This window comes from Watersipora subatra, chromosome 9, assembly GCF_963576615.1.
Source record: "Watersipora subatra chromosome 9, tzWatSuba1.1, whole genome shotgun sequence".
NCBI lineage: Eukaryota > Metazoa > Bryozoa > Gymnolaemata > Cheilostomatida > Watersiporidae > Watersipora > Watersipora subatra.
The window spans coordinates 29,634,019-29,660,549 of NC_088716.1; the positions used below are offsets into that span (position 1 = coordinate 29,634,019).

At 36.5% G+C, this 26,531-nt stretch overlaps 1 protein-coding gene across 2 annotated transcripts in view; it reads right to left on the reverse strand.

Annotated features, from left to right (window-relative positions):
* LOC137405364 (mannosyl-oligosaccharide 1,2-alpha-mannosidase IA-like) overlaps positions 1–26,531 on the reverse strand; it is a 52,713-nt gene that overhangs the window by 5,500 nt on the left and 20,682 nt on the right. For both annotated transcript variants that reach the window (XM_068091597.1, XM_068091598.1), the window contains exons 6-13: positions 19,252–19,427; positions 15,992–16,086; positions 15,141–15,260; positions 14,004–14,119; positions 12,948–13,068; positions 10,040–10,144; positions 8,395–8,570; positions 6,915–7,048 (exon numbers count right to left, since the gene is read on the reverse strand). In XM_068091597.1, coding sequence (XP_067947698.1) covers positions 6,915–7,048; positions 8,395–8,570; positions 10,040–10,144; positions 12,948–13,068; positions 14,004–14,119; positions 15,141–15,260; positions 15,992–16,086; positions 19,252–19,427 — 1,043 coding nt within the window. The remainder of the gene's footprint in view (positions 1–6,914; positions 7,049–8,394; positions 8,571–10,039; positions 10,145–12,947; positions 13,069–14,003; positions 14,120–15,140; positions 15,261–15,991; positions 16,087–19,251; positions 19,428–26,531) is intronic.

A 26,531-nucleotide genomic window follows, 5' to 3' on the forward strand; every position in this document is an offset into this window, starting at 1 on the left:
GCCTATATCACTCCACGCTTAAGAGAACAGTTTACAATATGTTTTGCTTGAGTGGACAACTCCTCGAAGCCAGGCAGTGCCTGACAAAAACTCTTTGGAGCAAAGCATTACCTTCGCAATACAAGTTCAGATGAGTGTTCATATTTCACGATACAAGGAACTTAGGTTATACTTTATATTTTAGCAGACAAATGCTACATAATATAAAATGGCCTGTGTCAGCTGATGAGAGCAGATCTCTGTTATTAGAGCATTACTCTTCCTTTTTTATAAAATATGTATTTATCAGTTTTTATGCCTTTTCTTCCTTAGACTTGAGCCTTTACCGAACGGCTCTTATCCAATAAATATATTTAGTTGAAACTAACACGGAGCATTGATTGCTGGCTAAGTATCTACTTGCTCATCAGCAACACTTTGGGCACCTACAGTACTTTAACCCATTGATAACTTTAGTTTTACCCTTGAACTCCATCTAAACAACACTAGTCCAAATCAGTAAAAAAAAATCACTTCAGTAAAATTTATTCATAACTGATCCAAGCATTTCCAAAAAACAATCACTGCATTTCCAAACTTCGAATAGGTTCGGAGTTGCCCACCGCCGACAAATTCGCATCTTACCGTTGCAACGATTCGGAGTTGCACTGAAAATCATCTCAAAATTCATGACGTATCCCTTAAAACACAACTTATTAAAGTAAACTGGATTTCGGGTCACAGTCACTTTTCAATTCAGCCCTAGTCAACTAGTTGCACTAAGCCATGATGTCTGATTGCAATTGATTGTAATGCTGAATTTTGTTACCTCCATTGGGGAGAGCTTGGCCATGTATTATCGATTCAGATCCATCAGCAGAGAGTGTTTCTATGATGTTGAATAGTACTCTTACAGTGAATGGCTTCGCGTCAATTTAGTGAAGCGAAATCGATGCAAAGACTCGAATAGCGTCGAATGTATTTGGATTTTACCGGTTCTGTGATTCGGAGTGAACACAACTCCAAACCCATCCGACGCATGCATACGCAGAGGATGTACATTATGAGATTGCATCAAATATACTACATTTTCTATTGCCTCTAGTTTACAATTGTTATTAAATATTATTGTTTATTATTATTGTCACTATTATTACAATTGTTATTAAATAAATTTAGATATGCCCCCATCCATGCTGGGTTTCTCCTAGCAACACTCTTTGGTAACAAAATCCAGAATTAACAACTCAGATGATGCAGGATTCAAGGTATGACGCTGAATTAACCTCGGAGCCCATTTATTGGAAAAAGAATATAAGGCGCTAGTAAGGTTGTCAACATTCGCTAGACATATGCCAATTCGCCAGACATGCCAATTCGCCAGACATGCCAATTCGCTAGACATGCCAATTCGCCAGACATATGCCAATTCGCTAGACATATGCCAATTCGTTAGACATATGCCAATTCGCTAGACATATGCCAATTCGCTAGACATATGCCAATTCGCTAGACATATGCCAATTCGCTAAACACATGCCAATTCGCTAGACATATGCTAATTCGCTAGACAGATGCTAATTCGCTAGACAGATGCCAATTCGCTAGACATATGCCAATTCGCTAAACACATGCCAATTCGCTAGACAGATGCCAATTCGCTAGACATATGCCAATTCGCTAGACATATGCCAATTCGCGAGACATATGCCAATTCGCTAGACATATGCCAATTCGCTAAACACATGCCAATTCGCTAGACAGATGCCAATTCGCTATACATATGCCAATTCGCTAAACAAATGCCAATTCGCTAGACATATGCCAATTCGCTAGACATATGCCAATTCGCTAGACATATGCCAATTCGCTAGACATATGCCAATTCGCTAGACATATGCCAATTCGCTAGACATATGCCAATTCGCTAGACATATGCCAATTCGCTAGACATATGCCAATTCACTAGACATATGCCAATTCGCTAGACTAAGGCCAATATAAGTATGTATAGCTTTTTATTGTATTAGTAGCCATCAACAAAATGACGTTTTTGTTAATTTTTTGTTGTTTTTTTTTCACAAAAAAATGAAAAGACAGGAATCAGGAATTATAGAATAAAAGTTATACACATATGGAGAGGATGATGAAGAGGTTGAAGCTGGTAACAACAGAGCAAGGAGATAAGAAGCTTTGCTTCATAGTTTAAAAATGTTTAAGGTAAGCATCTGATAGTCAAAATTCACGATTTCCCTCGTTCAAAACCTGTCCTTTACAGGTCGTTGTTACCAAGAAACGGCATGCTCTGCCAATAACAGAGTGATCTTGGAAGTGTAGATGATTAATACAAATGGTTCACCTTAGTTTAAAACCGTTTCCCTCTAACTTTTGTGCTTACTAAATATATATCTCTGACTTATTAAAGGTCCTGTAAGTATCACATTTTTCACATCAAAGGGCGCAGCATAGAGAGCACCTCATCATAGAGCGTACCTCATCATAGAGCGTACCTCACCATAGAGCGCACCTCATCATAGAGCGTACCTCATCATCGAGCGTACCTCATCATAGAGCGTACCTCATCATAGAGCGCACCTCATCATAGAGCGCACCTCATCATAGAGCGTACCTCATCATAGAGTGTACCTCATCATAGAGTGCACCGTATCATAGAGCGTACCTCATCATAAAGCGAACCTCATCATAGAACGCACCTCATCATAGAACGCGCCGTATCATAGAACGCGCCGTATCATAGAGCGCACCATATCCTAGACTGCAGTCTCAACTCTGCGGAAATTTTTTTTACATAAACAACATATAAGGCGCATCATAATATACGACATGTTTTAAAACATGTAAAAACAACAACCAAGGCAAAACAGTGAACTTCTTCAACCTTATCGGATAAAGTATTAACCTTATCGGATAAAGTATTAATCTTATCGGATAAAGTATTAACCTTATCGGATAAAGTATTAACCTTATCGGATAAAGTATTAACCTTATCGGATAAAGTATTAACCTTATCGGATAAAGTATTAACCCTATCGGATAAAGTATTAACCTTATCGGATAAAGTATTAACCTTTTCGGATAAAGTATTAACGCTCCTTCCAATATTCCGTCCAACATTCCGAGGTACTTCTCATAGTTGTCCGAGTCAGACTCGTTGGCCGTGTCTCATCAGTAACGCTGACGTTTTCTAATGCCCTAACAATAGAGGCTGGCTTTGCCTTAGCCCTTGTGTTCACAATTTACCTACATATGGTTGCGTAACTTGCCCGCCCCTGTCTCCCAGTTTAAACTGAGCCTCATAAGCGTGTGCGTTTACTGATGCCATTTTAGGGGGTTTCTTTAACAAGTAAATAGCAATTAGCAGCACACCTTCGTTGTTAGAAGAAGTTTCGCTGTTTTATCAGGGAAATGTTACAAAGAGTGGTGACCGTAGTGTACCTGCTAAAGTCACACAACAGATGTTAGAACTCAATCTACACACAGAGAGCACGGTATCATGCGGCACATAGCTAACTTTTTAAAAGAACTTTAGGCTTCCAAGTCTGTCATATGGGGCAACAAATCCACTATTTACCAACATTTTATCGACTACTGCCTTGTCGATCGATATGATTGGATTAAGAGATGTCACAACTTCCTACTGATTCTGCCATAAAAATATACAGTGGACCTTCGCCATACAATTTTAATTCATTCCCGTGTTGCCATCGTAAAGCGAAAATGTCGTATGGAGGGGTATAGAAACCCACAGCATTTATCTAATGCAAACATCCCTTGGTAAAAAACATAAAAATTTTATAAGTGCTGTACATATTAAAAAATAGTAACAAAATAATATGTTAACCTTAGTAACTATAGTTACCTACAGTAACATTCGTGTATTTAGTGATTATGATCTGCAATAAAATGTAACATTACTATGTACAGTATGTACCATGGGGAGTTCTCACCTTAAAGACAAACGCATAACATAAACATTGAATTTAACTTAAAAGAATTTAGCTTACTAAACACACATTTAAAGCTTAGTTTTAGTATGTATTTTACTAAACTTTAATTTTGTCATCGTCTAACATTTCATCCCCTTTCTGTTTCTGGTCTCGTTTTCACTGTAACTCGTAACAAAAAACAGAGAGCGAGAATGACATCAAGTTTCTGTATTTTTATCCGTTTTTAAGACGGATTACAACTGGTTATATATATTTCAGAAGTACTAGGTTATTGTAGGTCCCATACTTGTGCACATGACAGTAGATAATAATGAGGTAGGAAACAGTCATGAGTTGTCAGGATACTATCTATCTAGGGCAGGTTTAAGTCTTCATAAACATAAACTTCGTTTGTAACCATGAAAATCTCACATTTCCTGTTTGGTGTTTTTCTTCACCCAATCAGGTCATAACTTATCTCATCTGAATTATAAGACAATAAAATACCATAGCACAACAGTTTGTGAGCCGTTTCAAAAACTTGGCTGCCAAGGATGACTCTGCCATCAGGTGATTCACGAGACAGACATGTCAGCCCAGATTACTCTAGTGTTATGGCCTGATCTATTCACACGAATCTCACATCCGTCTGACAGCCTCTAGCTGTTGAAAGCAAGGAACAATCTTAAATAAACAACTGCCTGCCCTCTTTGTGACACTCATTTCAAATGTTGTCAGCGCGTGCAGCTGCTGTCGATCTAATTTATGAACTCGGTAAATGATACTTGTGAACAAGAGCAATAAAATCTGACCTGTTGCTGCTTAAAACTACGGACATAGAGTCACATTGGTAGATTTTGAAAATTTTTAAGCACATCTGACTGCTGCATGTACCTAAACACTTTAACATACAAGCTATAACTCCTCTTTTAAATCATTTTGGGAAGTATTAAAATTTAAAAGATAAACATGATACATTGATTGCTACAATCTGTATATTTCTCAAAGTATGTGTGTATGTGTGTCCCTCCAGCTATCAAAATCTTGGACTAAAGAATCAGCTCCGAAGAAGATTTGATCTCAGACCCTACCATTCATGAGTCCAACGCAGTACCCTTTATTAGGCCAACGAGATTGAGTTGTTTTCTAGTTCCTAGTCGATATAAGTCATTATATGAGAGCAAATACTAGGGATGGCATTTGTTGTTTGAAAAGGTGTTATCGACTATCATTGGAGTTGTCCCACCAATAGCGATAGTATCGAATTATCAATGAGCAGACAGAGTTCACCGATAGTTATCGAGTGACTTGGCAGCTGGTAAAACTATCGTATTATCGTGCCTGAAAAGATCGAGGATTGTGGGAAGGGATAGGAAAAGGTGTTCGAGTTATCAGAGCGTTAAGTTATCAGAGCGTTAAGTTATCAGAGCACTGTCACAAGTCCATATACATGTATTTATTAGTAGATAAATGTACATATACAAACTATATATAAATCAAACGCATAGATGGCTTGCTGCAAATTAAAAGGCTTCTAGTGTAAAGTTTAAAAAAAAAACTCATCAGAAAGTATAGAGACTTTTCTATCACTTGAGATTGGTTTGTTGTTTTAAGTGATGTGATTGCCAGAACGTTTTCAGATTAAAATTGGTAAAACTTGATCGCTGTTGAAATGCTCAGAAGAAAAGACATCGTTTTCTTTTGAGCATTTTAACCAAGATCAAGTTTGCCGATTTTTCTTTAAGTTTATTCGGAGGTTAGCTCACTTTTCCTTGCTTTCAGAGGGCCATTGCAAAGCGGATGTTTGGCAAAATTTGATTTTTGCAAACCTTTAGAAAAGACGTTAGCGAAAATATTTTGCCGATGATGATAATAACGACGCCTATGAACTACTAAAAGTTGAGGTTTATCTCTACGGCTTGGAATAAAGTGATATTCTAAAGCGATAACAACCGTGGCAGTAGCCGTTGGCAATAAACTGTTCGAGTTAACCAAGTTGAGGTCGAGTTATCTAAAGCAATTTATCATTGCGCGGGAACGAACCAAACAAATCCATTCGAGTTAACCATGTGTTCGAGCTATCCGAGGGCGATAACTATCGAATTATATTATTTTTGATTATTCGATAACGATATATTAGTTTCGGATGTTTCTATAGGCTAAAAATAAGCAACATATTCATATCGAGAAAGACAACTATCGACTATCGCAATTGACTATTGAGCTATTGTGCAACCCTAGCAAATACCCAACAGCTTTGCGTACTAAGCTGGGTGATTGCATAAGTGATTGTCATTAGTTAGCTTACTAAAATTTTACATCGGCAATCTGCCAGGCAATTCTCATTACTTCTTATTATTTATAAGCTGATTTTTAATACCAGAGCAATAATAAGTAATGGGTAATAAGAGCCGTGTCCATCTGTACATCTGAAGCTATGGTTGGATGATGGAAAAAGAATTGCAATTGTACATGATTCGAACTCGCAACTAACAACTTCACCAACTTCTACTGCTTTGCCGTATTTCAAAATAGTAGTGCGGTTAGTTATTACACTTGACCAGACGCACACCAGACTACCAGGTTGCTAGTCCATCCATCTGTGTGAAGCCACGGTTGAGAAAAGAGAAAAGATTGAACGATACAGGATTCGAACCCGGTTCAATGGACTTTACCACCCAACACACCATTACTGTTTCAATCCCTTGCCTTCTGTGTTTTCGAATTATTGCACACACACACACACACTTATTCTCTGCGCTTTATTCGCACACCTGATGATCTGTCACAACACATAGGACTGCCAGGGTACTATTCAATATGAAGTTACACAGGAAACTCGTCTGGATGTATTTAAGAGGTCTCTATTTATAGTTAGATAGTTCTCATATTCAAGAGGGAAGAGAACAATTAGATATTGAAATCAGCTTCTCATGATACTCATTCCAACAAGCAATACTCCTCATATACATTGTATAAGTGACTTACTTTAGAGTTTCAGCGAGGAAAAACGATTGCTGTATGTCTTCCACAAGAGGTTTATTGCTTTGGTCTAATTTGCTGAGGTACACATTTATGAGGCCAGCGTACCCATGAGGGAGCTTACAATATGCCTCCAAAGCCTAAAAACATAGATATTAGGAAAAACCTTCAAAAAATAAAATTGGGAGAAGGTGATAGGAAGGGAGGTGATGGGAAGGGAGGCGATAGGAAGGGAGGTGATGGGAAGGGAGGCGATAGGAAGGGAGGTGATGGGAAGGGAGGCGATAGGAAGGGAGGCGATAGGAAGGGAGGCGATAGGAAGGGAGGCGATAAGAAGGGAGGTGATAAAAAGGGAGGCGATAAAAAGGGAGGCGATAAAAAGGGAGGCGATAGGAAGGGAGGTGATGGTAAGGGAGGTGATTGGAAGGGAGGTGATAGGAAGGGAGGCGATAGGAAGGGAGACGATAGGAAGGGAGGTGATTGGAAGGGAGGCGATAGGAAGGGAGGTGATAAAAAGGGAGGCGATAAAAAGGGAGGCGATAGGAAGGGAGGTGATGGGAAGGGAGGCGATAGGAAGGGAGGTGATGGGAAGCGATAGGAAGGGAGGCGATAGGAAGGGAGGCGATAGGAAGGGAGGCGATAGGAAGGGAGGTGATAAAAAGGGAGGCGATAAAAAGGGAGGCGATAAAAAGGGAGGCGATAGGAAGGGAGGTGATGGGAAGGGAGGCGATAGGAAGGGAGGTGATGGGAAGGGAGGTGATTGGAAGGGAGGTGATAGGAAGGGAGGCGATAGGAAGGGAGGCGATAGGAAGGGAGGTGATTGGAAGGGAGGTGATTGGAAGGGAGGTGATAGGAAGGGAGGCGATAAGCCTGGTTCCCATATACGCCGCAAAGCACCGGTGACAGCACCGCAGGCTATTGCGGTAAAATGGGAACCTACACGCCGCGGATCGCAGTGCACCGCCGGTGGATGCCGGCGGTCAACGCAAAAGTTTGCACATGTTCAAATTTCGCAAACAGCCGCAGGCAAAACATGCCCGAAATGCACTGTACGGGTAAAGGTCACCATTATAGGAGCGGCATGGCGAGCGAAAATTTTATTTGATGACGCAATTATGTTTACGATATTATTAACGATGTGGCTTTATGTGAACATATCCCGCAGAGCCTAGCGTCGCAAGCGTTTTACTGCGTGTGTTACCGCCAGAGTCTAGCAATCGATATGGGAACCAGGCTATAGGAAGGGAGGTGATAGGAAGGGAGAAGGTGACTGATGGTAGAGAAGAGCAGATGAGAGCAGAAAAGAAAGAAGATGAACAGGAGTGTTGATGTTGTGAAAGGTAGAAAAATATTTATGACATATTTATGAGTGTACTGGAACGGATGTAGGACTCATGACAAGTTTTACCTACATCTTCTGCAACCTCCAACGTCATAAATATGTCATATATGACATACATACAAATATATTTATGACAATTTCTACCTGCACGACATCCCAAGCCCAATCTTTATATATTTTCTTTCCTGTCACCCGGTCTAAAAAGAACCAGGTCTCAACCGTCTCTGGTCGGAGGTGATACGTTGGATCACCTTCTGAATGAATAGCCATAGCCTCTCTTCCCATGGTAAAATAAAAAGACTCTGGGCCTAACTTAGATTCTAAAAATAAAACATTAAATCTGCCATTACTATTTTAACAAAACATTTGTTCCCATTCTTAGCGTCATCAATGCATTGCTTGCATTTGAAGAAATGCCAAATGGCAACATAGAAGTGATGTAAAACTGCAAACTGTCCAAGGCTTAAATAGCACCCCTCGCAAATAGACCTAATAGCCATATTCAGATGGCTTCAGTGAGGGTGGTGCAAGCACCCCTCGCAAATAGACCTAATAGCCATATTCGGATGGCTTCAGTGAGGGTGGTGCAAGCACCCCTCGCAAATAGACCTAATAGCCATATTCGGATGGCTTCAGTGAGGGTGGTGCAAGCACCCCTCGCAAATAGACCTAATAGCCATATTCAGATGGCTTCAGTGAGGGTAGTGCAAGCACCCCTCGCGAATAGACCTAATAGCCATATTCGGATGGCTTCAGTGAGGGTGGTGCAAGCAACCCTCGCAAATAGACCCAATAGCCATATTCAAATAGCTTCAGTGAGGGTGGTGCAAGCATTTATTTTCATGCATTGGCGCTTCAACTTGCTTCCTAGTAGTGCTAGGCAATACCTTCACAATATAAAGATTCGCGCTAAAGATAATTGTAAAGAGCCATGGATTTACAGCGGTTAATCATCTAGTTGTATAACTACCCAAATGCTTAGATTCACCATAGGCCTTTATTTACACTTATGCTTTATTTCTTCATTTTTCATATTTAAATGTTAAAAATAGCAAACACAAAATTTTTAAAACGTTTAAAAATATGCATGTTGTAAACATATTACATGCATATGTTGTAAACATGTTATATGTATATGTTAAAGCACATATATTTGTGCAACCATGCTATCAGATATACTTTGGTGTTGTAAAAGCAATGAAATAATGCATGCTGTGATTCCTTGAGCAGCCATCTTAAACAATTCCAGCTAGATTGGTTTGGGAAGGTGAAGAATTTTAGTAAGCTCGAGTGCTAAAGACAGCAGTGCTAAGAACCAGTTGTAATTAAAGGAAAGTATGGAGTAAAAAGAATTTAAGACACTGACACTTAGCTACAGGTGACGCTTGCTGACAGCTGATATTTGCCTACAGTTGACACTTGACAGCTGACACTTGCCAACAGCTGCCACTTGCCAATAGCTGACATTTCCCTACAGTTGACACTTGCCTGTTGCTGACACTTAACTGTAGATGACACTCGCCTACTGTTGAATGACTTGGCTACAATTGACTGATACTTGGCTGCTGTTGAATGTCATTTGATTACAGGCGACTGATAATTAGGTATGGATGACTTACCCTTGGCTATAATTTAAAGGCTCTTGGCTACAGATGAATGACACTTAGCTACAGATGACTGACACATGCTCACAAAATGCAGCCTTTTTGAGTTTTTCAAAAAAAACTGCTCAAAACAATATTTTAATTAGGCTAACATGACTTTGAATTATTCAGCGGATTGAGCGTACCTGAGCGGTTGTAGGACTCATGACAAGTTTTACCTATGTCTTCCGCAACCTCCAACGTCCATGTACGATTGACAGAATACTTAGCGGACAGTGCCATCAGGCCACCTGTACATACCAGCCATGCGTCAGTGTGATGGACACAAGAATCAGAGATATAATTAAGTAGAAGTCACTTATTGAAACAGATAAAGCTCTACGATTTCCAAACCAAGTCATTAGCCAACAGCTAATGACTTGTAGGTCTTCATGATAATTATTGACCAGGTCTGCATATTCTTCAAAAGATGCTCATACTTTTCATAATTTCTTGTTTTAACTTGAACAAAAGGGTTGCCTTCTTCCCTTTTCCACCACTACTACCCCTGGCACTAGTATTCTAGAAATCTATAGAATCAAACTATGTGAGTGAGAACTTAGCACAAATCTGCAATGCTTCAAGAAACTTCGAGCATTGCATGTTGAAATTTACTTTAGATGTTGGGTCAAGTATCTGGCGAAATTATACGTCACATATCGAGCATTTTATATGCTACAATAATTATAAGTCAATGATTGACTGTGCTTGGTGCTATTTACATGTAAACTTACAGGTATGACCAACTTAAAGATGTGGTTGCGTCAAAAAATTCGATTTAATGAAATTAAGACCCATAAAAGGCTAAAACATCAGCTACAATTTGATGCCATTTTTGTCTTTGTAGACCAACCCTGTCCAGAGATATATGCGTTTGAATGAGGCCCTCTTTTAAAAAGCTCACGTTCCAGCGGGTGCTTCTTTCGTGACGTCACAAGCAATATATCTGAAAAGAAACCACGAGCGATAAATATGAGGTCGCTCCCTTAGCCAATCATCAGCGCGAAATTTTTATATAGGCCGTAATAAATGTTATCACTCGTAAAACGTGTTGTCTGTGATCTCAAATTTAGGGATTTTACTCTATTATTAAATCGCATGGACATCGATATTTACCAAACTAATTAACATCGTTACTTTAATGAATTACTCGATCGACATGTTTTATTGGCGAACAACGTACATGTAATAATGTTATTGTAAAGTTGCTGTAAAGTTACTGCGAAGGTGACACCGAGTTTTCTTGGCATCAGGTAGTTAAAGTTCTACAGAGGAAGCTCGGAGAATGGAGGTAAATTTATCTTTTACTTTGAGTCTCCTATAGAGTTTCCTGTTGAGCTTACATTCAGATTATATTTCCCTGTTTGAGGCTAAAATGTAATTTCCTGCGCGTGCGAGATACGTATGTACAGTAAGTTCTTGACGGCTTCTTTTTAATCTTTAGCATCTAGCTATACAATGGCTTAGATTGATGAATATACTAAAGGTAATATTTTAGTACTCATTAATACATGTACTAATTAATAAAATTATAACTTTTTGCTATCACTAATCATCGTTTTATATTTTTTTATTGGTTCACCTAGCTACATTCGCTTCAAATTTTCTGTGGCATCTTTATCTAGTAAATTAGATTTATGATTTGACATTCGTTGTTCACTTTTCACTTGAAGAAAGTGAAGAAAATCGATTGATCAATGCAAATCTTTAATTTCCAGAACCAAAGCTTCGAATCGTTGGCTTGGCGTACTTGTGCCTTTGTTAAACGTTTATTCGTTTTTAAAATTACACTCGCAATCTATTTAACTCCCAATTTGGAAGCTGTCAATAGATACGCTTTAGAATGACATATCTATAAATGACATATATTTATTGCATTTGTTTTGCTGATTACAGAATGTTTATGTCGTCCCACCAGCTGAAGAAGCTTTGTCAGTGTGGAAACTGCCATAAAGGGGAAAGAGAGACTTGAATGTGTGCTGCATAAACCATGATGTTTTGTTTGAGTTTGTTGCAGTAGATGAATTGGTCTTATTGTATCAGCTTAAACTATGTGAGTGGCCACAACTTGATGAATATTTTTAATAAAAGCTTTATGCCGAGATGAAAATATTTTTGCTTGTAAAAATTATATAATAAAATAATATTGTTGAAGATAATGCAAAACATGATTTGCAGAATATTGTAGTGAATTGGATATGGTATATGGAGGTCCGCAGAACTGGAGAATGTGAGTTCAAATCCAGTTTGCAGCAGACTTCTCTTCCTTAAAACTCTATCCCTATCTATATTCTTTTCAAAGACGCGGCTTGCTTATTTCACTTCGGTAGTATTCGGTAAGAATACTACTAGTAAGAAACTAGTACGTAAACGGTGTAGGCAATGATATACAGCTCCGCCCTAAGGATAGGCCACAGACATAATGTGGGCGGGACTTATGGGAGGCTGTATATCGTTAGTATGGGTAGCTGCAGAACTGAGCTGATACAAAGACCTCGTTCTACATAGTTAGCTTGACAGAATTACCGTAGACCGGTAGAATTGGTAGTCGGTACCCAAATTTTTACACAACATTTGAAGAAAGTGAGTAGAACAAATTTTCAGTTTTCGTTATTTGAGGCCTTTGAAACATTCATAATAATGCATCTGTAGCAGGATTTAAAATTTTATTCTAGCCAACACGAGCAAATACAAAATAAGATATATGCCAATAGAGCCGCGTAAGACTAGACTTTTATCACAAATAGCCGATGTGAATAATAGATAAATTGACAGATAAATCACGCGTGACATCATTTTGGGCAAGTCTGGGCACATTTTTGTGGCCTGAGCGTTTTTACCGTGATCAGACTTTCGATTTTAATCTTCAAATATCTTGGCAATGAGATCGTGTAACACAACAAACAACATATCAACTGATAGAGAAAAAAAATGCTTTCTTTTAAGATCAACTAAAATTTGACGCAACCACATCTTTAAAAGAGCGCTTCCTTTCTAGTGCAAGATGAGGCAACTCCTTAGTAGAAAAACACTTAGCAATCTTGAAGAACTGACCTGTGAAGCAGGCAAGATGTTCCATTTTATCATATACAGTTTTTCCGCCAGAAACACTCAAAGTACCGAAATACCTGAGTCCTGAATGTGATTGCTTCAACAAGCCTGCATCCATAATCGCCTACAAAACAGTAACCAGGTCAAAATTACAAACTGTATTACTTGAAAAAGCAACCAAAAAGCAAAAATTCTAGTGGTTTTAATTAAAGAGCTCATACAGAGTTCCTTGCTACAGAAAAGAAAATCTGGAAAAATGGGAGTGGAAACAATAGAGCCAACATGGGAAACATGGCTGACTAAATGCATACAAATAGAGTTCTTAGAAGTCACTCACGATCTCATAAAGAACTGGCCAATCCCACCAAAAATGTTGCGTTTTCTCAAATTTTGTATGTGTGAAAGAATCTATGCAATTAAACAAATCAGAAAATCAAAAATGATGCAAAAGCTTGAAACTAATCAGATTATTTAATAACAAAAAATATGCTACTTTTTTTAAACTGGGTTAAAATGTGTTACGTCTATGTGCTACCTCTATGCATTACGTCTATGTGTTAAGTCTATGTGTTACGTCTACATGTTACGGCGATGTGTTACGTCTATATATTACATCTATGAGCAAACCAACATTTACATTTGATGTCAATATGCAGCGATTGTTTATTACTATTTATTATTTATATACTATAACACTTTTTATTCACACGTATTTACAGTAAAAAGTGGCACAAAATGCACCACATTGCTGATGTAATGCCAATCTTACATATTAATGATAATCACACCGCGATATGGAAACATATGCCTAAAATGAGAGATTAGACATTGCTATAGAGCAAACAGTACGTACTTCAGCAAGCATGTTGACGACAAAACGCTTTTTCGTCATACAAGGTCTCAAAAATACAACAACTATGCATGTTTTGTGGGGGCGCCTTGACATAGCCCGAACAGAGAGCGAAAGATAAAACAACAGCCCGAGGTAAGAAACCTTCAAGTTTCATTAATGTAGAAGGTTTATGCACTCATCCACCATAGACCCATTAAGACCCTCACCTTCATTGCAGCAAAATACTGATCTTTAGCAGATATATTTGTGCCTCCAGACTGGAGAAATGACTTGAACAGGTACTCATAGAAGCTGTCTCCCATTCCTCCCATGGACACCGTCACTACAAGATGAAGGACTCCAGTATTTACAACTAATTGGCTCTCTATTAAAGGGGTGTTGATCTCCACCCTATAACCATTCTATTAGAGGGGTGTTGATCTCCACCATATAACCACTCTATTAGAAGGGTGTTGGTGTCCACCATATAACTACTCTATCAGGGGGGGGGTGTTGATCTCCACCATATAACCACTCTATTAGAGAGGTTATAGCCACCATATAACTACTCTATTAGAAGGGTGTTGGTGTCCACCATATAACTACTCTATCAGGGGGGGGGGTGTTGATCTCCACCATATAACCACTCTATTAGAGGGGTGTTGATCTCCACCATATAACCACTCTATTAGAGGGGTGTTGATCTCCACCATATAACCACTCTATTAGAAGGGTGTTGGTGTCCACCATATAACTACTCTATCAGGGGGGGTGTTGATCTCCACCATATAACCACTCTATTAGAGAGGTTATAGCCACCATATAACTACTCTATTAGAAGGGTGTTGGTGTCCACCATATAACTACTCTATCAGGGGGGGGGGGTTGATCTCCACCCTACTGGTTCCACAAACAAAGATCAGACGTTAGATTATAGACAATGAAAACTATTCCATTTATCACTGAACTGATATTTCTACACAAAAACTTTGAAACGCCATGGAATAAGGTATAGTAGAGGGAAATGAAATTACTTGTAGCTCAACATTTAACACAGTGCAAGAGCCCATAATTCTATGATTTACAATGTAACCATATTGTAGATATCTCTGATTGAAAGTATCAACCTACAACTCTATGATTTACAGTGTAGCCCTAGATCTTTGACTAACAGTATCAACCTATAACTCTATAATTTACAGTATAACACTAGATCTCTGACTTACAGTATCAACCTATAATTCTATGATTTACAGTATAACACTAGATATCTTGGACTTACAGTATCAAAGTACAACTTTATGATTTACAGTGTAGCCCTAGACCTCTTTGATATAAAATAAACCTACAACTCCTCCACTTACTGTCATATTGGTTAAAGCTGGCACGAGCGATGTTAATCGTGTTGCTATAGAGACCATTTACATTGGCTTTGATAATCTTCTCTCTCAGTTTCTCTACCAGTTGACGATATGTAGGGTTTCCTTTAAAGTGAAGAGCACCCACAAATACAACAGAGAAGCTATTTATCTTTTGACTATAACTAATTGAAGTCAATAAAATCATCTGTTGACCAAAAAAAAGTCCATAAATATGTGTGAGATGGTGGTAGGAGTTGAATGGCTAAACTTTATGCACTATTATGTAACTTGGAACCTTGGCAGATGTATTGATCAACATGTTTTACATCTATAAGTCAAGAACATACTAATCTAAGGTCACCGAGGTCACCGAGGTCACTATATCATGTTTCCTCTTCCTGCATATCGAAACTGCTAACAACTCAGACTACAGAGAGAGGGAGCAATTGATTTGTGAATTAACACAATGTTATAGTCATGACTGAGAGGAACAAACAGCCTTCCTCAAACAGCTAAATTAATTATAACTTATGCAAGAGGTTCTGCATTCGTATGATGCCGTCATTCCGCTCAACTTACAATAGGGGACAACTCTAGTGCATAATGCTCAGTATCGCTTGATATCAAAAACTTCTAAAAGTTTCGCAGTAAATGTTCTCCCTGGAACTTCAATAAGGTTTCAAGGTTAAATGCCTTTTCCAAATCTTACACTTGATTCGAATTACTTGAAAACAATTTTCGTTCTTTTTGAGTTAAAATACATTGGACCTACCTGAAGCGCGTTGCCTCTCTAAAAACATAACTCATGTGTGATTCAACTGAACTATATGGTCTACTGGGAGTGTATGACTCACCTGAGATATATGAAAGGTAGACAAACTCCAAATGGAGGGTGCCGATTTCTGACAAGACTGCTTCACCTGCAGGGTCTACTAAGCCATGGATACCACTACAACACATCAAGACGACTTTACTCAGGTTCCCAACACGCAACAACTTCTATCTATAGTGCTCCAGCTTTGTTTCGCACCAGCAGGTTGATAATAGAATCAACAAAATTATAATGCGATGAGAAGCAACGCTACCAGCCAGTGCATAGCTTTAAAGCTGCCCACATACTTCATATATACGCTAACTTATTTTTTATGGTTTGTAGTCTAATAGCTGTCTAGCAGTCTATCTGTTAGATTACTCAAGACATGACCACTACAATCATAGACCAACCCTGATGTGCCGAATACGACCTCAGTGAAACGAATTGAAAATGGAACAGTGAAAATTGATTAGTAGAAACAGCTCGAGAATACCTGAGTGAAAGAGTAGCCACCGCAAACAGCAAGCTTTTAAGGCAGCTCTTTTTAAACCTCAATAGATACAGAAACTAATTAAAACTAGATCTGGACCATTGGTCTAATGACAATTGGTTCAAACCTAACTCATCTATAGTCAACTTGTCTAATGGTAAGATTGCTCCAATCACATGATTGGTCTAAAACCAACTCACCCAAGTATACAACTGATCTAATGACCGCTAGGAATAGTTTGCCAAATTTGAGACTTGTGTGTGTAAAACTGTTCTATTTGAAAGAAGAAAAGAGAAGTTGCACATAATGGGGGTTTTAGGCTTACTATCAAACTACGAAAATAACAAAAAATGTTGAAAAGCAGATTAAATCCATTATTAGAGTAGAATCTAACAAAAGGCTAAAAACATAAATGTATATTGAATGTGAAGAGAGAGTCTTGACTGTTTTTAGCAAAAAGGCCAATAATGATATTTTAGAGTCTAAGAACACTGGCACATAATCTATGATTTTAGAGTCTAAGAACACTGGCACATAATCTATGATTTTAGAGTCTAAGAACACTGGCACATAATCTATGATTTTAGAGTCTAAGAACACTGGCACATAATCTATGATTTTAGAGTCTAACAGTATAATTATAATGTTGTTTTTCATGTTAAATTTGTATCTCCAATTTGTAGTTTTAAACTTCATTTGCTTGCATAAGAAAAATTACCTGAATTACCGGAATCCAATAAAATTTCCATTATTTTAACTTGTGAGAACTAAATACAAGACTCTGATTTAAGTTTTCGTGTTTTTACACTTGTCTTTAAATCAATTTTAGACTAACCGTCATTAGACTAAATAGTACATTAGATTAATCAGTGTTAGATTAATTGTCATTAGACCAAATAGTATATTAGACGAATCAGTATTAGACTAATCGTCATTAGACCAAGTAGTATATTAGATGAATCAGTATTAGACTAATTGTCATTAGACCAAATAGTATATTGAACGAATCAGCATTAGACTGAATGTCTTTAAAAAAATTGTCCTATGATATCATCTGGATTTGGACGAATTGGTATTAGAGCAATCGCTGTTACACCAATCCAATAGAAACAACTTTATAGCACGCAGTTCTTAACGCTACACATATAATAGAAACTAGCTGCGCTACCCAGCGTTGCCCGGGTAATAAAAAATTCTCTGGACAGAAAATTGATTTGTATTTAACATATAACAACATTTGCCATTCTAACTTTCAAACTACATATCTTGAGAGAAGTGTTTTGTGTAGTTGAAATAAATTAAGAGAGAAAATAAAAACAACTGTAAAGGTTTTAAAACTTTTCCAAACAACTGTAACTTTCAAACTTCATACCATGAGAAAAAGGTTTTGTGCAGGACAACTGAATTAAAAATAAATAAAACAACTGTAAAGGTTTTCAAACCACTGTAAAATTAAAATTTCATAACTTTTAGCAACGTATATCTTTTAATAGCGTACAGTGGAACCTCGGCTATTAACAATATCGTATTATCGATAATCGTATATTATTATTCAAGAAATAATCCATTCTAGAAGGATGTTCAAAAACCGAGTTGTTCAAGATCCGAAACAATTTTTCTCATTAAAATAAAATTATGTAAATTTTAATCCGTTCCAAAGCGAGAACACCACTTCAGTAAAGTATTTTTTTAACATTTTACACCATAAGCTGTACTTGTACTCGGGTAATAAAAAAGTCGTTGCACAGAAAATTTATTTGCATTTAACATAAATAACAACATTTGCCATTCTAACTTTCAAACTACAAATCATGAGAAAAGTGTTCTGTGTAGTTGAAATAAATTAAGAGAGAAAATAAAAACAACTGTAAAGGTTTTCAAACTTTGTCAAACAACTTTCAAACTTTATATCATGAGAAAAATGTTTCGTGCAGGTCAAATAAATTAAAAAAAATAAAACGACTATAAAAAGGTTTAGATGTAACAGTGAAATAAAGCAAGTAATAGCTAAATTGAGTCTGTTTTGCTACGATTACAATAGAAGATGATTCTGTAATGATACAATTAATACGAACTGAGAAAACAAACTAAAAATTCTGAATATGTTGAATTAATAATAACAATTCTTGCATAGAAGTGTGCGTGTATAAAAAAGTTACTATTCTACCAGCAGCTATCCATCAAAACTTTGAATACGATGATACTGGTACGACAATATGTAAAAATGAGGTATTGTAATGTCTTTGTCTGATCGAAGGTGAGAGAATCTAGAGGCCTTCCTACTCGAGATAATACAATTTCCGTGTGAAAAGTATTAACCTTTACAGCGATTTAGCAACTGAACCTTACAAAAAGCCAGAAATAGAGGTTCACAAAAACGCAAAAAAGGCATCGTGTTTCATAGATGTAATAGAATTTCATCGCCAAACTCTAATATCGAGAGAGTCTATTGTTGATATCGTTTTGCCGAAAACAATTTAGCGTTAATACGGCGAGGACAAAAATGTATACGTATACGTTATGTACATGTATACGTTATGTACATGTACAAAGTACAAAGAGTGAGCGATTGTATGAGCTTCTGTGGTCTGGCGGTTAAAGTGTTGAATTATCAATCTGCGTTCGCGATCTTCGTGAGTTCAAGTCCAGCATATTATATCCAAAATTTTAATAGCTATAGCTGGACATACAGAATACAGAAAACGTACTTTAAGAAATGTATATATATGTATATACAAGTAGGTGGTAGCGCTTATATCTATAGAGATGAAATAATCGAGGTAGGCCTGTGTATCCAGAAATATACTCACTGTTTGAGGTTGACGTGAGATATGGGAATGCCTGATGTGGTGTTGAAAGCTGGTAAGAGTTTGTCTGCACACTTTATAGCCAGTTGCTTGTATTCACACTCATTTGTAAGTGCATACATTGCCAGGAGTCCTCCAACAAATCTAATGTTGAACTCAAACACAGACACCTCAGCATTCTAAAATCATGTCAACAGTTCATACATATATATATATATATAGAAGACAAACTTAACAGTTTTTTGTAGGTTTCACCAGAAAGTATCGGTATTTTTTATCCATTGCGATTGTTTTTGATGTTTGAAGTGATCCGACTGCCGGGTGTTTCAACATTAAAATCGATAAAGCTTGATGGCGACTGAAACGTGCAGAAGAAAAATACACGTATGTGAGACGACTTCACTAGCTGTTATCATTGCAATAGTCGATCTCGGCTATTATATTGCGCTCATATTGAATCGTTACGTGTCTCTATTTTGTCGATCGTCGTGCAATTATCGATGTCATAACTGCACTTTTAACTGATTTGAGCGTTTTAATCACAATCAAGTTTTATGGATTTTAATATTGAAACACCCTGGCAATCAGATCACCTCAAACATTAAAAACAATCGCAAATGTTATAAAATTACCGATACTTTCTGGTGAAATTTTCAAAAAAAAAATGTATAAGTTCACCTTTAACAAATTTAAAGACAATAAAAGGGCACATACCACAAATACCCTGCAATATGCTATCAGAGAACCTACCACAGATACCCTACAATATGCTATCGGAGAACCTACCATAATTTTAAGTGTATTTTTAGTCAATGAGGAGTCAACTTTATTTTTGTGATTTGAGTGGATTTCAAGCTAATCGTATTTGTTAAGCCAACTGTCAAGGATTATCTGCTCTTGAAACATCTGTCCCTAAGATTACCAGGCACTAGAATGGTACGAGTATATACATGCATACCATTCCTGTGACAGACAACTACGTCTGCCAGCATGGCACAGTGTACCTGGTAGGTTGACATTTGGTGGTGCATAGACCCCCACACAGTTGTTTGCTTAAGACACACATTTCTGTCACATTATATGAGCTAAAACCATATTTTTAAGCACAAATACACGTTTTTTGCCGATTAAAACAGGCAAATCTTAATACAATTAGAAGATAGAGTAACCATTTTGACATAATCATTACGCTGGAATGCCTGAGTGCACAGCCTTCTTTGCACGTGCTCTGGGGTGAGAAAACGGTCAAATTTGTAAATGTTATAGATAACTTTTTTTTAATCTTAAAATATATATGACAAATATAATAATCATTTTGATGCATATTCTTTCTTCACTAAAAGCTTGTCGGATAAACAAAGCCAGCAGTGAATAAATAAACATTTGTTTTCACAGACAGGAATCTGTCTGTTAGTCTGTAGTCTGTTAGATTTTTAAGTCTTTACTTAATTTAACTATTAGTATTTTTCGTTTTCACTTTTTAATTATTTTTTCCAGCTTGACTCATTTTTCCTCGCTTTTTGACTCGCTTTCATCTTCACTTTTAGCCGACCTTTTTAAAACTGTTTCAAACTGATCCGACGAGAAAGACCTGATGCTGTTATTGTGAGCAACCTTTCGCATACTCAGCCACTTGGCGGCCGCATCGAGCACTCTCGCTCACATATGCTCATATCTCAAATTTGTCTCGAATCTCATGGCAAAAATTTTCTCGGAATGTTCCTCATGTCGCAAATTTCTTGTATGCCAAAATATGATCATACTATTATTTTTAATATATCCTAATTTTAGTCAGAACCATAGAAGTTAAAACCTAGATTTGAAATACCATGTTCTTTATCGTTGATAGATTCATAACATGAAAAGCAAATTGCTTATATCAGGGATGCCCAAATAACTTGAAGAAATATCCTCAAATGAGTTGAAGGTTACAGTGAGGTCAAACTGTTTCTACTTAAATATCTTATCACAACCCCAGTACTCCTATAAAATATCACTTTTCAACCCAAATGGCTGCAACAGTTTTGCATGATAATAACTATAATAATGATAATAACTATAACAGAAAAAAATCGAAATTAATGAGCAAAAACTAAGGATAACAGATTAACGACACTTTCAAGCCTGACCTTGTATATACCAGGTCTCCGGATCCTAGACAGTATTACGACTTTTTATCGACCGTGAAAGCATTTAGAACAACACAATTCCTTTAAATTTGATATCATATTGAAACGCTTGTAAAACTCGTTGAATGAAACAGAATACAAATATAGTGAATAGTTCTTATTTCACACTCTTTCAAAGAAGTGATATTTTAGAGATATCTGAAGAAACATAATGATTGTAGTACACTGAGTCTGATAGAGTGTGTATTTTTGTTGTGAGTAGAAAAACAAAGTTATAGTGTAAAGCTCTTGCTGCTGATGATAAGAGTTTTCTAACCTTGTCTAATTTTGATCCATCATTACAAAGAATTTCAATACATGTGTCATTAGAAATTAATGTTCTGTTTGCAGCCATTTCATAGCTAGTTGGAAATTCCTTCAGTATTTCGACAATATTTCAAGAATTAGTTGCCCAATCCACTTACAACTTTGGAATTACACTGAAACGTATCACTCACAATGTATGACTCACAAAGTATCACTCACAAAGCAACTAAATTGGCATAATTCTAGTTAAACTGGATGTGGGAGAAAACAAAGTGAAACTACGCAGCCGAGTTTCTCAGACATAGGATCTGATGGAAAAACAACTCCCTGAATTACTTTGGCGATATCTAAACAAGTAATATTCAAAGTTTATTACTATAAGTTTCAAATTGATAATCAATTTGAAACTTGGAAATAAGCCACCAAAATTGGCGGCTGCGAAACTGCCCAGCCGAGTTTATTAGTGCGTAATATTATTTGGCCCCAGGCTTCTAAGTGTTGAAGGAGAGAATATGGGTAGTTAATGTTATTACTGATAGGTTCAGTTGGTTTATAAAATGCAGCCTCATTCAAAGAAAAGTTGGATTGGTCAAAAAAATACAGCCTCATCGTAGTATATAAGATATTCAAAACAAAATTGGCAAGCGATTATATTCCATCATTGAAATATGATGAAATTTTCAAATTTAACATATTGCTTTCATATATTCTGAATATGTCTGTTTTTGACCGTTTTGATCCTTTTTGTTTTATTATAAACAAGGTGGTGCACGATTACCCTCACCAGTTGTAGAGAGTTTGGTGATGAGAATGAATAGGAAGCGCTGGCATACATGTACTTCCATGAATCTGTTACACACAAAACATCTTGACTTCCTTTATATTTACGATCACGAACTCGTGCCAGCAACTACTTAGAGGGTATAGCTATAAAACATGATTAGCAAATCATATCTTGTAGGCAACCGATTAGTGACACTCGGTGATTTACGATCCTTGGCTGCCCACAGTGCAATATTAGCTCCTGGGAGTGACTCGAAGGTCAAATTCAGGAGTAAATCATTCACAAGATAAAACACAAACACCTGATAAATCATCATGGAACTACCAAATCCTTTGCAGGTCTCGGTGACTGCAGTTGGCTATTTATTATTGGCTATTGAAATTTTCTGGTTGCTTCTGGTTGGTTGCTTCACATGATTAAAGATAAACTTACACAAATTTTAGTAGATTTTATCAGAAAGTATTATTATTTTTCTATTATTTTCGATTGTTTATATGACGTTTGAGGTGATCTGACTGCCAGAATGTTTCAAGATTAAAATTAACAAAACTTGATTGCGGTTAAAATGCAGTTAAAGTGCTATGATGTCTATAATAGTTGTAAGTAGACACACAGAACAAACGCTGCAACTTGAACACAATAGCCTATATCAATGATAGCAACTAGTGATGTCATTTTGCACGTATTTTTCTTCTGTGCATTATAATCGTGCTGAAGTTTTGTTGATTTTAATCTTGAAACATCCCGACAGTCAGACCGCCTCAAACATCAAAACAATCGAAAATGATAGAAAAATACTGATACTTTCTGATAAAATTCTGATAAATTTAAAAAGACGCTAAATATTTATGGAAAATTGGAGCGAAGAGCGTATTAACTGCACTAAAATTAGAGAATATCTTGCCCTGGAGTTAAACTTATGACGCTATAAAAATATCAACCGTGCGTTAAACTAACAACTAAAATGTAAACAGTTAAAATGTTTGATTCAAGCCGAGTGACAAATACTACCATAGATAAACAAGACACATATTGGGGCACTTGATCAGCAATCACTATGTTTCCATTGCGCAAATAATGCAGATTTGGAGTTGTCTACACGCTGAGTTACCGTGCGATAAGTGTTTTAATGGACATTTGCATGTTGCAGATTAACATGAGCGCTTTATTAAAAAAACAATTCTACGCCAGAAATCTTAGCGGGGCGCTTGGAACTGCTCAAATCGAAGAAGGAATGATTGAAGTATAAAAAAGGTTTAAAATGGAATAGAGCGCACAACATCATTTTTTTGTGCGCCATTCGTAAATCGTTTCTATCCTTCGCAAGAGTGAAACATTCGGTAAAAATTTGCAAGTAACAAAGCTCGCTTGACTTGTGGGTTTCTGTTGTTTCCATCAGCCGATGATGCAAACTTGTGGATTAATCATATCATGGAAACACAGTGATCGAGTACTGAGAAACATAGTGAAGCATACAATACATTGTGTATGTTTTACTGAGCGATGAACAAAAAAGGCCGAGATCATCCCTCAACAATTCTCAACAGATGTTATCGAATTAAGACTTTGGTCCGCGTATTTCAGGCTTTTCAGGCACAGGTTCGCTCTTGGGTACCTGGTCGGCGGCTACCAATCAATTTTAGCTTTTCAGTAACTTAAGTTTTAGTTTTCAGTATTTATGCTATTGGTATGGAGTTGTACATGTAGTGACAAGTAGTGACAAGTAGTGACACCTATACACAGCAGCAATCACACCAGGCTAGCGATGTTGACGTAATCGTTTTCCTGTTTCCGACGTCAATCTTAATCTTAAGATAAGCTTAGAGAAAAGCTAAGAAATTTTTTTAAAATTCCTTACTGGCCTTTTTTTTGTTTTTTGATGCAAAAGGCTCTAAAAATGCTATGTTTTCCAAATCCGCACAATTAATCTCGGGATATCTGACCCTATGCGTATAGATAGCTACGCATAAGAGAGTTAAACCCTAGGCCCGGACCATCTGGAAGAGATAATCGCTTGCTGTTTACATAACCAAACAAGTTTCAATCAATTAGCAGAGCCTTCATGACATAATAAATACTTAGTATAAGCCTTATCTATAGCCCAATGTCCATAAACTCTAGAATTGGCAGATAAATAGTAAATATTACATAATGAGCGTTTTAACTGTGATAAAATTTGGTCGATTTTAAACTTGAAACATTCTGGCAGTCAGATCACCTTAAACATAAAAAACAAATAGCAAATGATTGAAAAACGGTAACACTTTCTGATAACACCTGCTAGAATTTTGTGTAAGTCCATCTTTAAGGATTGTTAAAAATGTAAAAATGCAACAACTTTTAATAAATAAACTTTTTAACAATAATTAAGTATACTGAAAAGTATTCAACTTATTCTTCGGTATACTTAAATTAAGAATGCAGAAATCAAAGCCTCATGCCCAAGAATTCAAAAACCAGATAAATACTTGGAACAGAATATGACTTTGAATATTATAAAAGACTATAGATTTCAAGTAAAGCCATAAGCATCCCTGAAGTATATTGAAGTACAAGTTAAGTATACTGAAGTACAAGTTAAGTATAATGAAGTACAAGTTAAGTATACTGAAGTACAAGTTAAGTATATTGAAGTACAAGTTAAGTATACTGAAGTACAAGTTAAGTATAATGAAGTACAAGTTAAGTATACTGAAGTACAAGTTAAGTATAATGAAGTACAAGTTAAGTATACTGAAGTACAAGTTAAGTATACTGAAGTACAAGTTAAGTATAATGAAGTACAAGTTAAGTATATTGAAGTACAAGTTAAGTATACTGAAGTACAAGTTAAGTATACTGAAGTACAAGTTAAGTATACTGAAGTACAAGTTAAGTATAATGAAGTACAAGTTAAGTATATTGAAGTACAAGTTAAGTATACTGAAGTACAAGTTAAGTATAATGAAGTACAAGTTAAGTATACTGAAGTACAAGTTAAGTATACTGAAGTACAAGTTAAGTATACTGAAGTACAAGTTAAGTATATTGAAGTACAAGTTAAGTATACTGAAGTACAAGTTAAGTATACTGAAGTACAAGTTAAGTATACTGAAGTACAAGTTAAGTATACTGAAGTACAAGTTAAGTATACTGAAGTACAAGTTAAGTATACTGAAGTACAAGTTAAGTATACTGAAGTACAAGTTAAGTATACTGAAGTACAAGTTAAGTATACTGAAATACCAACATAAACTGAGAGACCTCTTGTATAGCCGTTGTAAACAGATTCATTTAATGCAACGTATATTCAGTTAACATAACGCATATTTACTTAATATAATATATATTTATTAAATGCAATGTATGTTCATTTAATATAATATTCATTCGATGTTATGTATATTCATGTAATGTAATGCATATTCATTTAATGTAATGTATATTTACTTAACTTAACGTATATTTATTCGATGTTATGTATATTCATTTACTGGAACGTATAGTTACCAAATGACAGACACTGCACTAACGATAGTTGCTGTACATATATATATATATATATTCTTGTTTTCTTTATTTTAAATATATGAAAAAAATATTCTTTGCAGCAAAGAACTTAGTGTCTAAAAAAAATTAAAAAAATCGATTTAAATTGACATTGAAGGTGTCAGCACCCCTTAACTAAATGTACAATTCTCGTAATTATAAACCCATTGAAGTGATATGGAAGAAAAAAGTTGTCGATACAAACCAATAATACTACAGTTACCGTACAGTTACCGTAAAGTTACCGTACAGTTACCGTACAGTTACCGTACAGTTACCGTACAGTTACCGTACAGTTACCGTACAGTTACCGTACAGTTACCGTACAGTTACCGTACAGCTACCGTACAGTTACCGTACAGTTGGTGAGTTAAAAAAGTTAGGTTTAGTTTTTCCTATTTTTTGGGTGTGTTTGGGCCGACCTTGGAACGGATTAGGCAATTTACACGTACACGCAGGGCCGTATCCTCCTATACTGCAGCTACTGCCATGGCAGTACCATTTTTTGAGACTCAAAATCCCGGAATTCACGTCAT